The 13,325-nt window shown below is 37.1% G+C and overlaps 1 protein-coding gene across 1 annotated transcript in view; it reads left to right on the top strand.

Annotated features, from left to right (window-relative positions):
* CA10 (carbonic anhydrase X) overlaps positions 1 to 13,068 on the top strand; it is a gene marked incomplete at its 5' end in the record, with an annotated part of 46,114 nt that extends 33,046 nt beyond the window's left edge. Inside the window, 4 exons of the mRNA XM_009577119.1 lie at positions 1,825 to 1,897; positions 9,282 to 9,436; positions 11,738 to 11,912; positions 12,775 to 13,068. Of these exons, the coding sequence (XP_009575414.1) occupies positions 1,825 to 1,897; positions 9,282 to 9,436; positions 11,738 to 11,912; positions 12,775 to 12,797 (426 nt within the window). The remainder of the gene's footprint in view (positions 1 to 1,824; positions 1,898 to 9,281; positions 9,437 to 11,737; positions 11,913 to 12,774) is intronic.
* Positions 13,069 to 13,325: the final 257 nt, after the last annotated feature.

The following is a 13,325-nucleotide window of genomic DNA, read 5'->3' as shown; positions in this document are numbered from 1 at the left end:
AAGAACATTAAAAGTATAACTCTTAGTATCTTCCATTTCACAGAGCTAGAAAGACATGTGAATAATTTGTCATATTTTAGTCTCCATCCTGTTGTGTTCAAGATGCATAGTTAGGTCTATAAATTACAGTGATCTAGCATTGAACTCAATAGTTTACTCAAACCTCCCTAATAACATTGGAAAAACCTTTTCTGTCATTTTATATGAAGAATGCATTTCCCCCCAAAATGTTGTTCATATTCTGCCATTACGTATCTCTGTTTCATCAGTCTAAAAAAGCATATATTTCTGAAAAAGTGCTTCATGCTGAAATAAACAGCTTTCATCATCAGACCTTACGTATTGGATATCTATTAATTCCCTTTAGTACTCTCTAATTGCTTTTCATAAGGTAAAGTTCCTGACAAAGCATTAACTTCAGAATTAAAATATGCATTTCACAGAGCATATTGAATAATTAGATATGAAAATTGCCTTTTTATACAGGTCTAATATTTAAGAAAGATATTTAGGTTACCTTTTTTCATCCAAAATGTATTGCATTACAACCCAACAACCTGACTTGAATTCGCGCAAAAGGATAAAATTGAAGCAAGCCTTCAAAATGCCCAGCATGCCAGTTTTGTCTAAATAATGCATCGCTCATGTACTTGCTGGGTTGCGCACCTCTTGTAATGAGCAACAAAATTTAGTATCTGCCTCACCATATTTTTCTCTAGGTCTCTCTCACTGGCATGAAAAGATGTGTTCTATTTTAAATGTCCAAACTAGTTAGAAAAACTTCTAAATGGAGAAGTAACTATCTGAATTTCCACAAAATGGAACCTGAACTGAATTTTCCTGAGGGCTACCTGTCAAACAGAGCTGGATTACAGTTTGCCCAATAGCCCATTTCTTTTCCTAAATCTTAACTAAACTTTTTGTGAAGTTTTCCATTTTCAAAATAAATTTATTTCATTCTGGATAAATGCTAGATGTATAACAGCAGAATCCAGTGCCTGATAAAAAAAAAACATCACAGAATAATTGAAAGATAAGTAGGGTATCAGAAGGCTAGCTACAGAGCTACTAAAATGTCTCCGTAAAAATACGCGACACTGATTTTGTTGATAACCAATAATAATTTTGCCATTTGCAGTGCAATAAAATCTCTCCTTAAATTATAACTGATAATCAACAATGATATTGTTGATAAAGTACATACACCCCACACATACGCACACACCACCCCACCACCACCCCAAAAAAACCCCAACACAACAACAATGCCTCTAAGCCCTCTATCAGGTATGCTTATGTTAATGTAGACTGAACGTTTTACATGTATGTATACATATTTGTGCGTGCATGTGGGTGAAATTTAGTCATTTCATACCTGTATGTAAAACAAAGGAAAGACAGATTTTATTTGCAATCTAAAAAGTCTGCTGCAAGGAAAGTATATTTCTCAATAAATAGAAAAATAATAGAATACTATATGAAAATCCTGCCTAATTATATTAACCACCTGCAAATCCCATCAACGCTGTTGGAGAAGAAACCTGTACTCACACTTGTATTCAGGCATTAATTTCTATTCATCCTGTTCTCCCATTCCTGGTTTTTTGGATTTATTTTTAGAGACCAACTTTCTAACAAGTTTTGTTAGAAAAATATCTTATTTCCTCCTTCCACAACAGTGCAAAAAAGCAGAAACAATTTGGAGGAGTGGCAGGAGAGAAAGAATAAGTGTGTGTGCGCGCGTGCACACACAGAACAGCTACGTTTCCAGAAAGGAAATGTTTTGTGAGAAAATTCTGATATTGTACATTTTCTCTTCTGTAGGTATCTGAATCATCAAATCCATTTCTAAATCGTATGCTTAACAGAGACACCATAACGAGAATAACGTATAAAAGTAAGTTTCTTTTAATTTACTATTGCTAACAGCTGTATGCTTTTAGTATCAAATAACGTATTTAGCAATCCACTGAAACAAGAGGCACTTCATTATGGGCAAAAATGACAAAGTTTGCGTTGCCAGCAACACTGCGTGATAAACTTGGGAACCTGAAAAATCTAGTAAGGTCATCAGTTCATCAAATGAATTTTGAACTTCAAAGTCTACTTTATATTTGAACAGGCAGTAAATTAATGAAATTATACTTAACAAATACATATACTGTATTCATACAGAATACTCAGGAGAAACTGCCTACTGTTGGCAATAAAAGTAACATGCGGAGCAGCCTTGCTTATATCAAATCAAGTTATGTCAAGATGCTGCATTGTTAACTGTGGATTTAGTATTCATTAATGCTTTCTTTTTGTACAGAAAAGTTATGACATTTCTATTCAACTATTGCTGCATTTAATGGATCTATAAAGAGGTCATTAACATAGCATGTATATTTGTTGTATTCACATTTGGAAAGCCTTTAACTGATAATGCTCAATAATTCCATATTAGTATATTGAGCTTGAGGAAAACTGGAGCTTAAATGTCAGTGAAAATTAGGCTAGTTTAGAGAAAGTCATGAAAAATACATATATCTGAATGGAACAAATTAAAACTCTTCTCCTGAAAGCCTTACTCCCTTTGTCAAATATTCACTTGAATTCCAAGCAGCCATTAAGTTAATAAAATAAGTTAAACGATACCAGAATTTAACTTTCAGAAAGTACACAGCAAACTGAAAAAATAAGGAAAGTATTGTAAAACTCAGCCTTCGTTTGTTATTCTGTAAACAATGACTTAAAATTTTCATAAACTTCATTAATTTTGCTCTTGTTTATGAAAGCTGGGAGAGAGCTGTTCATGATAACTGGAATGAGACTGGTTGTCAAGACTCCAGGATTTGGTTCACAATTCTACTAGTGTTTGCCTCCGTTTACCTCTCTGTAAATTAAATGTATTATACTATATACTCTACAACAACATAGCGTTACTTGCAAAACTTTGCATCTGAAACTCCAGAGATCTCACATGTCCATTTAACTTCAACAAAAGTCACTGAACTTCGGATTTATGATGGAAACGTTTGAAGAGATTTCTATACATGTCCCTAAAGTACACAGTCTGATTTCTTTCCATGGACTCCATCTTTTCTTGTTCCCTGCAAAGCCAGCATTATAAACAGAAAAAGTGTAGATCTGACACCAACGTAAAGTGAAAGCACAGAATTTTACTCACTAGCTCCTGAACAAGAGAGCACTAGAAAGATTTCGAGTCTTGCTATACAATACAGGATTTGAACAACGGAGCCAGTTCAACCCCATTCTGAAGGACATAGCTCCTTGTCCTCTCCTATAACACACACCTTTCTTCCCAATGATGTTTCTCTAATTTTACCTTTCAGTTAACAAATCTTGTTACATCTTCGGTGCGAGTAAGAGGCCTCTATTATGATAAAACTCTATTCTCCATGCACCTATAGAAAGGAAGGCGACAGAGGGTTCCCCTCAAAACATTTTTTCCAGATTGTTCTATCAGTATGAAGCATCATCTTCTCTGCATGGAAGAAGCAGGAGATTAGCCCAGTTTTTAAACTGCCTGTCTTGATTCCTTGCAAAAACACAGCAATACTGTTCTATAAGAGCTTCCTGCCTACCAGTGCTGCTGCACCATCCTGGAAATGGGAAATGATCATAAAGGCTGTATGTGCTTTTTCAGGCTCTTTCACTCCCAAATTACATATTCCTGGCTTCTGTCTGGGGACCAGCCAGAAGATCTCTGTACCACTGAGAAAGCTGCTTTTCCCCACGTACACACATGCAGACCTGTCAGGTCTCACACACTGAATAAGAGGAGACTCCTGCCCCATTTTTCCCATCACAGCAGCTGTTATCTCATGCATTTACATGAGCGTCACAGCCTTTTTTGTACTCCTTGGCCCCACATGCTACAACGGCTGGCCAGCAGAGCAAAGACTGGACAACTCGTGGTGGCTCAGAGCAGAGGAGAGGCCATGATTAGGGATATACAGCAGGGCGGGAAGGCACTGGCAGCATCTTTCCCTTGTGCTTGAGTGAGCGTGCAACCATCGCCCACACCAGCAGGCAGGCATACATTCCCAATACAAAATACTTTATTTGTACGCTGCACTTAAAAGTGGGCACTCCTCTTCTCTGGAATTGACAGCATCCTACAACCTTTCATTTGTTGTTTTGCCTCTTTAGAAGGAAAATGCAATTCCAGTCGCACCTAATTTGGGTTTACTAAATGAAATTTCGCATGAAGATGAACACATGACATAGGCTGCAAAATCAATGATTACCAGAACTGTTTTAATTTCTAACCACTGTTATCACTAACAAGTTTATCTGTTCAAATGAAATCCTTGGTAGATACAATGCATATGGAATTCTGCAGGGCATTGGGTTACTTACTGTGGTAACAAGTATTGACTGGGAATTTTTTAGTGTGAATTGGGAACGTGAAAGTGTTATTGAAAGTAATTTTGCAGTTGTCTTGCATGATGGATTATAGCATCATTGCTGAAAACTAATTTTACCTCTTGCATTGCGAGGATTTCTATTCTGCCTTTAGCAGCTGGAGTTTTTTAGCTTGTGCTTTAGGGGTCCACTCCTGAAGTCAATACTTAGCAGGCTGCTGACAAAATGACCAGTCCCAGTGTGCTCAATTGCAGCGTGGAGCGAATGATAAGTGGAGCACAGGTTCAGAGTCAGGACAGTTAGTGACATAACTAAAGTACTTTTTTTAAAGAACATCCACAAAATTAAGAGCTACCTATGCTGCTGCATTAAATTTCCATGGACAAAATGCATTCAAAGGGGAATTTCTACTCTTACATATTAAAGCCTACAGTGAAGTAAAGTGGACCCCAAGGAATTTTTAAGCAGATTTTAAATGCTTATTTTATTCTGTTATCACAGCCCAAAGAATCTACTGTGACCTAGTTGAAACAAGTGTTCTTTCAAACAGGCTTTAGTCAGAAGCTATATGAATATCTCTAAAGAAAAACTGCTTTAATATTCCTCTTTAAGTATGACCTTTGAGGGGATAAGTTAGCTTTCTTTCAGAACAGTTATGCTACATTAGCTTTCACCCAGTGTTTGCTTAACATTGGAAAGAAGTAACATTTTAGATTGCCAAAGTTCCATATGAAAATTTGGGCTTGTCATTCTCCACCAAAATACTGCCACATGTTCAGCTAGACAGAAGAGCTGTAAAATTCTGAATTTCCTCAAATTCAGTCTTTAGCTATTTTATAGATACTGAACAAGGGAATAAAGTATTCCGATTTTAAGAGATTATCCTGAAAAAGCTCAAGATTCAGATTTCTGGAAATAAGAGACTATTAATTCATTCAGGTTCATGTTTCAGTGCATTCTCTGAAGGACGGAGCTCTTGCAGCTCCTGTCACAAGCAGTAAAAGCTCAGCAGTCTCAATCCAGGCCCCGAGGGACTAACCTCAGGCATTCAAAATGAGTCTCTGCCAGCCTGGGTCTAAGTGACTTGTGAAGGCTGGTAAATGGAGAAACTCTGTTTCAGGATTAAAAAGCTGAGGATCTCTACATTCCTTACCCTGTAAAACTAATCTAGTTAGAGCTGTACTTTCCCTTTGTGGATTATCGTGATATGAACTTCAAAGTAAAATGGACCTTCCGTCATTTAGTAAACAATATATTTCCTATAAATACTATTATTTTAAAGAGAACATACATAGAATTCGCTGTGAAAGCAGACCCCGCATGCCTATTACAAAGCTAAGGATGAAAGAAGAGGATTTCCATCATTTGCTAAGAAAATTGTCAGTTAAGGCCTTTATATAAATAAATACGAAATATAATTTGTATAGAGAAGACTTCATGAGTTCAGAAATCACCCTAAGGCACAGCAGATCAAGATAAACAGAATGTGGGCTGTAGATAGGAATGATGCTGACAATCTAGTAAAGGCTGGATGGGTTTATTAAAGGAAGTTTATTACTGACAAGAGGTCACACATGGTGACTTTGACCATTTTGAACTATGTACTTGCAATAAATACAAGACAAGACATTAAATTGTTGCAGTCTAGTATTAGTGCAAACCCACCAATTCTGTTTCAGTTCCAGAATCAGAAACCTTTATCAAGATGCGGGGAAAGGGAAACAGCAGAGCTGTTCAAGGGAAAAACTTCGATAACCAAATGCTTATTCTGTAGTCTCTTCTCAGGCCGTTCTCATGGAGCCATCTGACTTCCCATGGGAATATAACCCATATACAGGCATGAATAAATACTGCTTTTACTCGGCCAAACTCTTTATTTCATTATTTTATTCACCGCTACCTTCCCCTTTTCCTGAAGGGATATTTTCCTCCAGTTTCCCATTAATCACAACTGATGGATTTTGACACTTAGCATAATGCGCTGTCTCTCCTTAACCATATTCCAAGTGAAGACAGAGGCAATGAACCAGGTTTGGAGCCAGTTCACTGCTGGGTGCTGGTGGGGGAGGTAGCCAGACATTTTGTAGGTCCTCAGTATGCAAACAAGGTAACCTAAGCAGTTGATCTGAAGCTCGGTAAGGCTAAGGAGAGCATCTCTCCCGATCTTGAGAGCACTGGCATACGTCGGGCTTGCCTGAATGAGTAGGAGGACCGTGCCCCATACTGCTCGCACACTGTTACATGCCATATTCCACCCCCAGAGCATTATTATATTCTGAGAATGACTAAACACTGTAAATCTACAGACAAAAGTTAGAAACCCATATAAAAATAATGAATTACATTCTCTATTAAAGCAATGTGAGGCAACTCCAAACCCCCCATGATTACCTGCACTAATGCCAGCAGTAAATCTGTTTATCTTCCATTTGATAAGCATTATTTGTTAATATTGTTAATTATTTTTTTAATTATTTGTTAATAACCTGTGCACTGTTCTGAATACAAATTCATCAACTAGAACATGGCACACACAAAATATATAGATATATCATCAATATCCCCCATCTGTATTAATCTTTAGTTAGCTTTCCATCTCCTAGTAAACATTTCAGGGCAAATTCTACCTTGTTTAAATCATTTTAGCCCAACCGAAATCAATGTGGATGTGACAAAGCAGATTTGGTCCTTAGAGTTTGAAACTATCTATTCTGACTGACTCCGTGCCATTTGGAGCTAACACACCACTCTCCATGGTTCATAAATAATGAACAGGATGTTCATGTGGGAAAGGGAAAAATGTGTGATGACTCATTGAAAACAGGCACTGGCTTGAAAAAATGCATTCATTCTCTTCTCATGTAATTCTAGCAAAATTACCGCTGCACTGCAAATAATGTTTTTAATGAATAGGACACAGGTGTATTCAGTCACCTCTAGCTGTTAAAATTTAACAGCATTTTGACTCTAATACTATAGCAATGGTTTCGCACTTTTGTCTGGAAAATTTGGGGTTTAGAAAGACTCTGTATCCCAGGCCATGGGCCAGTGAAGGCTGAGCAGGTTAAAAAAAGGTGACAGTCAGCCACCTACAAGACACTAATAGTACTTTCCACGCTACTCGAGGATCCAGCTATATGGCATGGCAATTACCCTGGCTCGAAGTGCAAGAACATGGCAGAAGGCTGTATTTCTGACAAACTTGAAAGGACATGCCAAGATTATATTTCGTAAAATAACAACCATTTAAAATATGAAATAACTGTAAGGCACTGGTGAATGTGGTATAAATGTTACACTTTCACCTTGACACTTTAACTGATGCTGTAGCCACTAAATTGCTACCCCAGAAGCATGTTGACTGCGCTACGTCAAAATAAAAAAAAGGTCACATTTGCTTTGCCTGTGTTCTTTGATTTTCTGTTGCCCAAGACAGTAGTCTGCAGTCCTTTTTGGGGTTTTTTTTCATTAGATAGTACAAGACAAGCATTTTGCTCATCTAAGTTTTGTCCTTCAGCTATAATATGTTAAATTCAAGTTAAATTACTCTTTTTTTTTAGTTCTTATGTGCTTCCTTGATCCTTCATTTTCTTTCCTTGGTTCCATTTACAGTCTTTTCCCAATAGCCAAGGAACTGTTTATCAGCTTTAAAAAAAACAACACAAAACCAAAACCTGTTTAAACTTACAGTGAATGGTACATTCAAAACAGAATCCAACAGAAATGCCTAAATTATTGACATTGACTTAAAGGATGCACTTTCAACATTTTTCTTTAGTCTGAGCAGTATCTTCTATTTTATTTGTACTATCTTCCTTCCTTCCATCAAAATCAATGCCAGTTCATCTTGTGTATTGAAAGGGGAAACAAGCCTAAATATGCAGCTTTCCTTGCCCGCATTTTAGCACTCACTCTGCAAATGAACCGTATTGAACACATTACATGCAAGTGAAAGCATGCAAAGAGATTTCACAACATTACAGCTCGTAACCAGCCCAGCTTTCTCCGAGATACACAATAGCAGTAGCGTATAAGTAGTAAAGTGTGTATATCCCCGAGTATTTCCTATTAAGGAACTCCTACAGCCTAAGATTTGGCAGAAAAATCTGAGCTCCAGTTTTGACAGCACTGCCAAAAATATTGTAGGGCCAGCATTACACAACGGTGCACATAGTATAGAAAAGGCTGAGGAACTCTGATGAATTTTGAAAGATATAACCATATCTCGTTATATTTTGGTACATGTCCACAGAGTGAATTCTGTTGCAGAGGGATACCTCATTAATTCCCAGGGAGACTTACGATAAAAGCAGGGACCCTAGTAAGCTGCTTTCTAGCGTACTTTTTCACCCTGATTTTAGCATTCTGAGTGAGCTTGCATGCATCCTCCCCCACTGTGCACATGAAAGGCCAGCAGGCTTCATTGAGCAGCTTTATTATCATGCATTAACCTTAACTTCCTCCTGTGGTAGAAGGGCAATTAAGTTTTAACACTCTTGGCCTTCCCAAGGCTTTGTTGAGCAAAAATTGTTAATCACTCAAAAATACAGTAAGTCGACATTCTCCAGAGACTGCTGCATCTAAATCAATAACTGCAACTTCAAGAAGCTTTTAACTCCAGTTCTTAAATGTGATTTAGAGTTTCACTGTGAATGCTTGTGCTAAACTCACAGAAGGTGTGCATGGGCATCTAAGAGTAGAACTCAACCCAAGCAGGATTAGTGAATTCATGTTACTTGTTCTTGTCCAAACTGCTGGAGCATTCAGAAATGTATGTTCACTACACTTCATATTTCAGTAAAACTAAATGATGATTTTCTGGAATAAGGATTGTACATAAAAAGGGTGGGATATTTTTTTGTGAAGCTATTGTTTTATCTCAATTGTTTTTCTTCTTTATTCTCCAGATGATGCATACTTACTACAGGGGCTTAATATTGAGGAACTTTATCCAGAGACGTCTAGTTTCATTACATATGATGGGTCAATGACAATTCCACCCTGCTATGAAACAGCAAGCTGGATAATAATGAACAAGCCTGTCTACATAACAAGGATGCAGGTAAAAATAATTTTAAAACTACTCGATCTAGTATAGGTACAAAAGAAAATTTTAAACATACATATTTGTAGCTTTACATAAAAAGTCAGATTTTGCTGTAGGGATCTCTGTCTGCAATTTATACAGTTTACAAAAGAGTTGAGGAGCTTTTTGCCAAAATAAAAATATTAACCATTTAGAGCTCCCTAAGTATCTATGCACACATATATGTACTTTGAGGTGGGCCCTACACGCAGGTGAGGGTTTGAACCAAATCATTTCCAGCTGTCTCTTCCAAACTAAATTATTCTATGATTCTGTGAATCGATATATGGGGATTCTAAAAAAATATAGCAGTGTTGTACAAAAATAACTGAGGTTATTAAGTATAACAGAGGCCATTCTTAGGTCAGAAAGAAACAGACAAATGGTGAGTGACACTTGTGGCCATTTAAATACACATCAATAGCACATTAATGTGACAGAGATCCAACATATGGGGCCTTCTTGAAAAAAATTAGCTAGTGCTTTCTAGTATAGAATAAGATGATAGGATAGACATTGCAAATATCTTCAGAAAAATCAGATTGAAAAATTGAAGCCCCTATTACAAAGAAGCAGGATAAATTATGCAAAAGAAAACACAATTGATTTCATAGGCAAAATTGTGCTGTTGAGGAAACACACCAGTGGAAAAGCCATAAAGACTATGTATAACTCACTTACAATCCAAGGCCTAACATCAGAAAACAACAAATTTAACACCAATTACAGTCTTCTCCAGAGCTTCCATCAGTGAGTTGTCTACGGAGCTGTGAGCTGAACTAAAACCTATTCTCTTGCATATTACAATCCCAAAGGAATACTTGAACCACCATCTGCCTGTCCCAAGCATGCAGCAGAGCAATCTGGCCTGAGAAATGAAATGAGGAATGATAAAACAACCCTAAATATTACTTTGGGATTCAAAAATCATATTAACATTGTAAATAAGATGACTTTAAAAAGCCTGAGAGATGTTTTATCTTTGTGATATTCCTTCTGTCCAATTTTGTCTAGATGCAGAGAAAGCACTTTGTTTCTTTTCTAAATGGGTAATTTGGGAGAATGACAGCTGTACAGGCAGGCTGTACATTCTGAACTTTTCAAGCAGGAGACCTGAACATTTTCCTATAAGCAACATATTTAGTTATAACATTAATGTACAAAACAGGGATTAGAATATTTCTGAAGTCTATGCTAGTACCTATGGGTTATAATCTAACGATACTTACTTCTTGTCATGCTTTACTGGTTAGTCACATCCTCCACTATTAGTGCTGCAAATTGATTTCATGGAATACTTACTAATTACGTTGTGTACTCAGACTGAAAAAGTAATGCACAAGTTTTCCCGGGAAGCTGTTGAAGATCTTCAGTACGTAAAACCCAGCTACTGACTTTCCCCATTTAAGCATTAAATGCCACAACCAAACATCTTAATTTGTACACTGACATGGCAAACATTTTCCTTTTATATTTTTAAACCAAAATATTTTGAGGGTTTCCGATTTACAAATTGCAGGGGTTTTTTTCCTCTCCCTAGTTTCCTATACAAAGTTTGAAAAAGTTTTGGTTGACTTGAACCAATTAACATGCTTTTAGTACAGTTGCATAGTCATCATAAGAACCATTGCTGTCTGCTTGTAGTTTGCATCCAACCACTGCTGGGCACACTGAAAATCCTGGATGATTCAGTAATTCCCTCTCTACTGATCTGTAAAACCATCTCAAAAGCAGGCCAGAGTCTACCAGAAGAACACTAGAGACACAGTACAGGCAGTATCAAGACAGACCTGTCAATGGAGAGAGGATTTCACTTTTTAACATCATTAATTTCATGACTTCAGCACCGCGACTTTGTCCATCCTGACTGGCCATACCTGGTTCTTGAGTACCGTCATCCAAAACTGTGTCTTCTCAACTGGAAGCTCCACTGATAGCTACAAAACTTAGGAAATTAGCTCTTGTCATTCATCAAGTTCATTTTCTCTGCACCAGCTGCTGCCATCCAGTACTCTGAATTCCATTTGTTTCCTGGTCAGCCAAGGACACCTCATACTATTTTCATTTACTCCACACAAAACTAGTTACTTTCGTTTAAAATGGGGCTCAGAAACAGAGGACCACACTGTTAGTTAACTCTTTCAACCCACCTCTGACTTCAAATCACTGAAATTCTGTTTAACTTTCATTTATTAAGAAGTCTATTTAATAGTGTTGTATGTTGTTTACTTACAGGAAAGACCAGTACTAAAAATCCTTGTTTTGTATTTTGTATAGATGCATTCTTTACGACTGCTAAGCCAGAATCAGCCATCACAGATATTTCTGAGCATGAGCGACAATTTCAGACCAGTCCAGCCTCTCAACAATCGATGTATCCGAACTAATATCAACTTTAGTTTACAGGGAAAAGATTGTCCAAACAATAGAGCACAGAAACTACAGTATAGAGGTACGTTCTACCTCCAGAATAATCCTTTCTATGCTTACACTGAGCTCTTTTCTTTGAGAAACCCAGGCGCATAACAAAGCATACAAATAAAAACAGATGAAACTCCAGATCTGGGGGCTAACGGTATGAGTCAAACATTACATATTTGAAATAGATGAGGAAACTCGCTCAGGAACATGCAGGAAAAGCATGACAAAAAACATCTGGGACATCTAATTTTTAAAAGCAGATAGGACAGGCCTTCAGTTTTCTAGCCTCATTTTAAAGTCTTCTCACCTTACAAAGTGCATTTTTCTCTGTTTTACCCACCTTGGAAAGAAAAAGGGGGAATGAGCTAGTCTTGATGATAGCTGATCTCAAACAAAAGAATAAATTTCACTTTGGAGGTGCCCTACCATAACAAACACCCAAATTGGAAAGTTTTGTATTACACAATGGATATTAAACAAATGAACCAAGCTGGTCTCCTGCTGGTAGAGTCTTACACTGCCACAGCTGGGGGCTCACAACTAAGCTGTAATGTATCTTATGCATCTTTTAGCCTAGGCACACACAGTTATATTACTTGCAATAATGGTGTAAAAGTGCCTTCTTACCAATAATATTATGGTTATGAAGGAGTACTACTGAAGGGTGGAAGAGAAAGCACATTTTCAGCAACAAGGCTGGTGAGTGAGTTGCAATACCTCAAAGAAACAGTCATTCAGACTTAATTATTTTCCAGAAAGAGGAGGAAACTGAACCTCCTGGCTTTTTCAAGACATTTTGTTTGAGTGCCTAATACAGTGTTAAATCCAGCCAGTTTCATATTTGGAGTTTATTAAAGCATAACTGGTTTTGTTTTGTTTCTCTTTCCTTTCAGTAAATGAATGGCTCCTCAAGTAAGAAAGACAGAGCAGGCAGAACCCATAACCTCAGTGGAATGCTACTACTGTGAATTGACATAATGTAGAATGCATCCAACCTCACACTGTCTTTGGGTTCGCGACAGCATGTGCGAACGTGCTGTAGGAAAAGAGCTGCCATGTTGGAAACTCAACTAAAAATTAATTCATATGATCGGTGGTAATTAAAAAAAAAAAGTAAAAAGACAGCATTACAGTAAATGTGATTACAATTTTGATACAGTTTTCCTGAACTAATTTAGCTTCACAAAGAAAGACTTTTCAGCCTTTGTACATATGAAATTCTTCCTCTTTTACCCCCTCCCTGAAATAAAAATTTAAAAAAAAAAAAAAAAAAAAGAAAGAAAAAAGGTGGCTCGGTACAGCATCAAAGTGGAGTTGTGTTCTGTGTGCCAAGTAATCCTTGGAAAGCTCTCATTATTTCACTATCATTAATGGATACTGACAAGACAGAACAAGACGACTGTAGAGGAAACTTATTTCTAGGTTATGATCTTTTTGTTCATTT

Source organism: Fulmarus glacialis, unplaced genomic scaffold (genome assembly GCF_000690835.1).
Source record: "Fulmarus glacialis isolate BGI_N327 unplaced genomic scaffold, ASM69083v1 scaffold22734, whole genome shotgun sequence".
Lineage (NCBI taxonomy): Eukaryota > Metazoa > Chordata > Aves > Procellariiformes > Procellariidae > Fulmarus > Fulmarus glacialis.
This window is presented reverse-complemented; position numbering and strand designations above follow the sequence as displayed.